This window comes from Acyrthosiphon pisum, chromosome A3, assembly GCF_005508785.2.
Source record: "Acyrthosiphon pisum isolate AL4f chromosome A3, pea_aphid_22Mar2018_4r6ur, whole genome shotgun sequence".
In the NCBI taxonomy this organism is placed as follows: domain Eukaryota; kingdom Metazoa; phylum Arthropoda; class Insecta; order Hemiptera; family Aphididae; genus Acyrthosiphon; species Acyrthosiphon pisum.
Window position 1 is genome coordinate 30541901 of NC_042496.1, and position 7117 is coordinate 30549017.

General features: G+C 35.7%; 3 protein-coding genes across 3 annotated transcripts; 2 read left to right on the forward strand and 1 right to left on the reverse strand.

Annotated features, from left to right (window-relative positions):
• Positions 1–874: 874 nt before the first annotated feature.
• On the reverse strand, positions 875–1515 carry LOC100168063 (histone H2A-like). The gene has a single exon (XM_003240975.4). The coding sequence runs from the start codon at positions 1444–1446 to the stop codon at positions 1072–1074; it is 375 nt and encodes a 124-aa protein (XP_003241023.1). The 5' UTR covers positions 1447–1515; the 3' UTR covers positions 875–1071.
• A 1733-nt stretch (positions 1516–3248) lies between these two features.
• On the forward strand, positions 3249–4037 carry LOC100159883 (histone H1A, sperm-like). The gene has a single exon (XM_001944253.5). The coding sequence runs from the start codon at positions 3345–3347 to the stop codon at positions 3954–3956; it is 612 nt and encodes a 203-aa protein (XP_001944288.1). The 5' UTR covers positions 3249–3344; the 3' UTR covers positions 3957–4037.
• A 1601-nt stretch (positions 4038–5638) lies between these two features.
• Positions 5639–6886, forward strand: LOC100168772 (histone H1A, sperm). Its single transcript, XM_001944311.4, has one exon. The coding sequence runs from the start codon at positions 6201–6203 to the stop codon at positions 6831–6833; it is 633 nt and encodes a 210-aa protein (XP_001944346.2). The 5' UTR covers positions 5639–6200; the 3' UTR covers positions 6834–6886.
• The last annotated feature ends 231 nt before the right edge of the window (positions 6887–7117 follow it).

A 7117-nucleotide genomic window follows, 5' to 3' on the forward strand; every position in this document is an offset into this window, starting at 1 on the left:
AAGCGTAAATACATTTTTTTAATTTTCTAAATATTCGGGTTTTTTTTTTTAATTTTCCAAAAACTTCGGTTTTTTCGGAAATCTATTATTTTCATATTCTCCAATTTTTCCACGTTTTCCGAGGCTCTGGGAAAAAAACGGTTTTTTTCCGATATTTTCCGGCATTTTGATCCCTAATTATTTAGCGTGGGTACGTGTCCCGCACTATACATAAGCAATGCCTACGCACGCGACACGCGAGGGCTCAAGTCACAAACGTGGCGTCGCGCGCGTGAACCATCCAGAACGTGTCTTATTTGACTAAAATCATGTTCTTTTTTTTCTATCCTACCGATCGATTTAGTAATTCCATAATACTTTTGAAAACTGATTTTAGTTGTTGTGGTGGTGGGGGGGGGGGAAAGTGTGAAATTGGGAAAAGTGGACTGACCGATCTCAATTAGACATCATAACGAATTCAGATCAGTTTTAAAAATTATCATCGGATTACTAGGAACGATCAGTAATCAGTATAATATTGGTATGTTTTGGCTAAAATAACTGACCGCCACCATCCCCTTAAAGATGTACTACGATTTATTGTGCTGTGTTAGTAATAATTAAAAGTTATTTTTGTTTGTATAGTCGAATAATAAAGAAATTATTTATGATACATCATAAAAAGAAATTCCAAATAGACAAGGCCTAGTCACCGAGGCAGTTTTTATCAATAAAAAAAAATTGTTTGTTTTAACTTTTAATAGACACCATAGCACATTATAATTTAATAAGAGTGCACCCACCCCGTGTCACTACTCACTATTGTTTTTATAAAAATGCCCAGTGATTTATATTTTGAAAAAATCAGTCAGAGGTATATTTTACACATGATTGGTGGGCCCTGAGAATGGCCTTTTTAATTATTAATAGGATGCGTGTGCGGATGAAGAAATAATTTATTACGCTTTATTTTCTGTCTTCTTGGGCAAGAGCACGGCTTGGATGTTGGGCAACACACATGAGAAAGGCTGCTTTTTTAATTATTAATAGGATGCGTGTGTGGATAAAGAAATAATTTATTATGCTTCTGCCTTATTTATTTTCTGCCTTCTTGGGCAAAAGAACGGTTTGGATGTTGGGCAACACACCACCTTGAGCGATGGTTACTCCGGACAACAATTTGTTCAATTCCTCGTCATTTCTGATGGCCAATTGCAAATGCCTGGGAATGATACGGGACTTCTTGTTGTCACGGGCGGCGTTACCGGCCAACTCCAAAACTTCAGCTGCCAAGTACTCCATGACGGCTGCTAGGTACACCGGTGCTCCGGCTCCGACGCGTTCTGCGTAGTTTCCCTTTCTCAACAAACGATGGATGCGACCGACCGGGAACTGGAGACCGGCGCGGGACGACCGGGTCTTGGACTTGCCTTCTTTGGCTTTTCCTGCTTTGCCGCGTCCGCTCATGATTGTTGTGTAGTGATGACTGTTGTTTCAAAATGAATACTTAACGAGATGGTTGTTCCGCAAATATTGAACTTTTATATTTATAGGAAAAATCTGGGTAACAATATTGTGATTTGTTTAAAAAAGACAGTAAAACGAAGCAACTTGACACTGTTTGTTGATCGATCACTAGTCAACAAGGTGGTTTCCAATCGGCACTTTTATATATTTTTTAGTAGAGAAACTATTATTTTCAAGTATTACGTAACCACCGTTGAATCTTTGTCGAATTTTGATTTTATAATATTAATATTTTTAAAATATAATAGTTGGTATTAAATTACTTTTGGTACCTACATTACCTAGTATATAAAAAAAACTTATGAATCAACTTTTCTTTTAGGAGGTTAGACAGCAACAGCAGACATCAACGGGACCATTGGCCCAGACTCCATTTTGAATATTAATCTTTATAGGTACTAGGTAGACAAACCGTCGGTTCCAAACTGAAAAAAAAAAAAAAGGTACTAGGTAGACAAACAAAAATTTACAGATAAAATTTTGTTTTAGTCAGATAATGAACTTAATAATATTTTAAGGAATACACATATTATAAGAATATTATAGGAATACACGTTACCAATTAATTAGGGTAGGTTATCATCTGAATGATGCACAAAACCAATTGTTTTAACAGATAGGCAATTATTAGAAATGGCAAACTAACTAAATAAAACAATTTCCAAATTATTTAATGACTCCTTCAGCGTTTTAAATAAGTACCTTTATTGCCTGACAAAATACTTCATGAGAAAGTTTTATTGTATATTTGTTTGTTGTAACAAACGCTAGTTCGTACATGGTTAAATCTGGTGAAACTCCATTTTTTTTACACTAAATTATTAGTAGAAGTAACATGCATAGCTTTTAGACTACACAAAAGCTGAACTCATAAGACAAAAATATTAAATTGTCGATCGATTAGTTTCATATACTTAAAAGATATTCCAGACCCAATATGAACTCGATGAGGTACTCAAAAAATGTTATTTCAGTTTTAAATGTTTTATTTTAATTTTTAAATAAATTATTTTAACCTAATATGGTCGGAAAAAATACGTGAATTTAACTCGTCATTATTATTTCAGATTATAATACTAATATTATATTATGGTAATTGAACCATTTAGTTGAGTAAAGAAAGAATTACCGTTCAAAATTAATATAACATAGAATTAGTTAACCGGAAAATGTTTAAATTGTAAAGATTTTTATTTGTACGAGTATGTTAATAATTATATCAATACGTCCTAACGATAAATGATCATTTATACTCATATCTAGATTTAACAGAGACCATTCAATTTTTTTATTATTGTTCCCTATTTGGTCGTCGATAGCGTTCATTTTAAAAGACTAATAACACCCCGATTTTGAATGAGCCCAGTTGGACAAGGTTTAGACCAAATTTTATACGGATTTAACCAGATGGTCGGAAAATACTTAATGACTAATGGACCTAATAGATTTTATGCTTATAAAATCGATTTCCTCGTAAAATAGCGACGATACGCATGTACCATAAATCACAAGTATTGGCCAAGACAACCACTTATATTTTGCAAACTACAGTTTCTTGAGGCAAACCTAATGAACCGCTACGTTCATAATAATGCGAAGATTCGAAAAAGTTGAGTTTTGATCAATGAAAGTAATTTTGAGATCGGAAAAAACAAAAAACCGGATGACAGTCACAATGAAGTCAACAAACTAGTTTGTATTACGTTTACTAGTCGGTACGGCGCTATGCTTATATAAGACGTTTTTAAGTGAAGAATTTATCAACGAGCTCATACTTGTAATCTGTCAGTCTACTTATCATTTTCGTCAACGCATTAAAAATATTCATCCGACATTAAATGGCTTCTACGGAAACAGTTCAAACCGCGGCGGTAGCACCGGTCGCTGCATCTCCAATCAAGAAAAAGACTCCAACCACCACCAAGGCAAACGTATCCGCTCATCCGTCCACCGCTGTGATGGTGATCGCGGCCATAACTGAGCTGAAAGAGAAGAAAGGTTCATCGCTGTCGGCCATCAAGAAATATATGTCCAACAACTACAAGGTGGACTCCGCTAAGCTCGCGCCGTTCATCCGCAAGTTTTTGAAGGCCGCCGTGGTCAAAGGAACACTGTTGCAGACCAATGGTACTGGCGCCATGGGCCACTTCAAACTTCCAGTCGTTGTAAAAAAGAAGGAGCCTGCAGTCTCCAAAAAACCCAGTTCAGCTGCTACCAAGAAGAAGGCTAAACCAGCCAAGGTCTCGGCCGCCGGAACTCCGAAGAAGAGGAAGTTGCCCGCGAAGAAAGCACCCACTGCCGCTGAACCATCTGCCAAGAAGCCAAAAGCGGTCGCTGCCAAGCCAAAGAAATCGCTAGTTAAGGCGAAGAAGGCGGTCGCGGCACCTAAACCACCGAAAGTAAAAAAAGCAACGGCTGTGAAACGAACCAAGTCATCACCCAGGAAGTAGTAATACACAGTTTATTATGACGAAAATGTAAATATAACGATAATTGCTCCGTACCATTTAAAAAGGTCCTTATCAGGACCACAAATTTAAATAAATCCAATTTTTGTATATTATAATACGTCGTTACAGGCAGAGTGGGGGTAAGACTGACCTTTACTAGACAACTACTATAACTAGCACTAGGACTTTAAACTCCTGCTGTCAAAATAAAATATATTTATTGAATCCAAGAAGAATTATAACATCTTTTTTTCCCTGGTTTTAACCGAGAATTATAGCATCTAGCCATATTCGAAGTACACAAGAGTTCACAATCTTCGGCATACCTATTACATTGATGAAATTTCTACTACAATGTTCGTATAGTGCAGAACCGTTATGTCCGTCAAGAAATAAACTGACATATTACAGAATAATTTGTACGTTTTCGGGATTTTGTCAAAATTTGAACTATAAATGCATATAAAAAAATAATCGTGAATATATATCTTTAATATTTTTTAACTGCTATTAAAACATCTGATGAGGACTTTTGCGTTAAATGTTGAATATTTTGTACTAATTGAAGAAGTTTATAAAGACAACAATTTCAAAAAAAAAAAAATGCTCAAGACAGTATATATAACTCAAAAAAAAGTCAAAATACTTCAAAAATGATACCATACATGGAAAGTGCTAATATTATATTATTATATTTGGTGAAAATTTCAAGTTTCTACTGTTATTAATTTTTGCCTTGGACCAAAAAAATAAAATTGGTTTTTTAGTATTGAGTGGACAACAATTTTTTGGTGTTTTTCCTCACGCTTTCTAAAACTACTGGAAATTTTCAATTTTGACCTATTTAAAGTACAAACTAGATTCAGTTTTCTATCAGAATCTTACCGTTAGCCGATTTACTTGCTGTAATGCAAGAGGTAAAATCAAAAGGAACTCAAGGAAAATCTGTACTTTAAAAACAACATAAAGTTTTGGAAAAGTACTAAGATCTTAAAATTCTATAGAAAATATCATCAATTTCAGAAGTAGAATAGGAAAATTCGCATACCTATGAGTGATTTCTCTGAAGATTATTCAAGCAAGGACTTTGTGTACCTACTTTAAATATGCACCAACCACTAAATCAGAAGACGTTAAGAGGTCCTTTTCGTCTTACAAAACTCTGTTATCTGACATTTGAAGAACATTTACGTTCGAAAAATGGGAATACATTAATTTATTCAATGTAACAATGAAGGGAAGACAAATAAACAAATAATACATATTTTGTTAATTTCAACGTAAAATATAATTTAAAATTTTTCCTATAATTACTTGGTTCACCAATAAAGTTCAAAAATTGATTACCAACGTGTTTAGACTTCTGTAAACTGGTTTGAAGTTGTTAATATGACTACTTGAGTTCGATTAGGCCACATTTTAAGATATTTTATTTATTTAAATTTAATATTGTGTAAAATATTATATATTTAAACACGTAATCAGGTCTACTTACTTACTTACTTTGTAAGACGGCTTTACGCCTAATCAGGTCTATCGGTAGGATTGACAGAAAGTACTTACAAATGAACATATTATTAAATTGTTGCACATTTGCAAATGAGTTTCCACGAAAATCATATAACAATGTTTTATTATAATCGTTTATGCATAATGATTAGGTCAAGTACGATTAAAATACAAAAATTATTGATAATGTCTACCTTCTTAAGATTTCACTTGGAAACGCCGGTGACGCCGTGTAGTAACAGTCTTAAAACCGTCATTTTCGAATAGTCGCTGTTCATCGGAAAATCGGCCAATTGGAAATCGCCAAATTCTATAGTCTCGGGAAATTCGTGGAGAATTTGTTAACAATATTTTTTAAAATTTTCGACTGGTTTCAGTCATACGACAGACCTTTGAGTATGGTTTACAAAAACCCGGTTGGAAGAGTGGAAATAACGACCTGTAGTGGTTTCTTGGTACTGAGTAGCGACACAATAACCGTATAGGATCGTTTAGAATTTAGTTAGCTTTCGAAAAAATTCAAAACCAGAGTCTTACAACCATTTACCATTGAGTTATCGTGTAGAACGATTGTACAACCGTAGCCCGGAGGACGAAGCGAATTACACTGGTTTACTAGTCGGTACGGTTTAATGCATATAGTTAGAAATTTTTAATTTTTTTTTCATCACTGTCCCGAAGACTGGAATCATCCATATACATTTGAACATTTACTTGGACAATTTCATCATCGACATGACAGAAACCGTTCTTGCAACTCCGGCTCCAGCCGCCACGTCGCCGGCCACGAAAAAGTCGTCTCCTACCAAGAAGAAGTTGGTAGCTGCTAAAGTCAAAAAGACGACCGTTGCGTTGCATCCGACCACCGCTGTGATGGTCACCTCTGCTATCAAAGAGCTCAAGGAGAAGAAGGGTTCATCGTTGCCAGCCATTAAAAAATATCTGGCCGCCAACTACAAGGTCGATCCCGCCAAGTTGGCACCTTTCATCAGGAAGTTTTTGAAAGCCGCCGTCGCCAACGGTACCGTCGTTCAGACCAAGGGAACCGGCGCTTCAGGACACTTCAAGTTACCTGTCGCCGAGGTCAAGTCGAAAAAGGCCGCCGTTGTAGTGAAAAAGAAGAAATCGACTGTCAAAAAAGTGGCCAAAGCCGCCGGAACACCGAAGAAGAAGAAGTCCGCAGCCGCCAAGAAACCCGCGGCGGGTGAACCTGCAGCTAAAAAATCGAAAAAGGCCGCTGCACCCAAACCCAAGAAGGCAACTACGCCGAAAAAAGCCGCCCCGGTCAAAGTGAAAAAACCGGCCGCCGTTAAACCCAAAACGAAAAAGACTCCAATCAAGAAAACCGCAGCTCCCAAAAAGAAGTAAAATAATTCTTCATTCCCCTCCATTCTTTGCATTTAAAACGGTCCTTTTCAGGACCACCAAATGTATTAAATTCATTATTTGCGCCTTACAAGTTTTTTCAGATTTGCTGTAAGGTAATTTTTTAAGTCTCCGGTATTGGTCATTTCAGACTATGTGGACGACAGTGCATTTTTGGTTACAATGCTGTATATTTAAAACAACAGAAAAAAAATTGATTTTGTTTTAAACATCAATAAAAAAAATATAGTTAAAACAATAGTTTTAGTAAATTTCGAATAAAATTT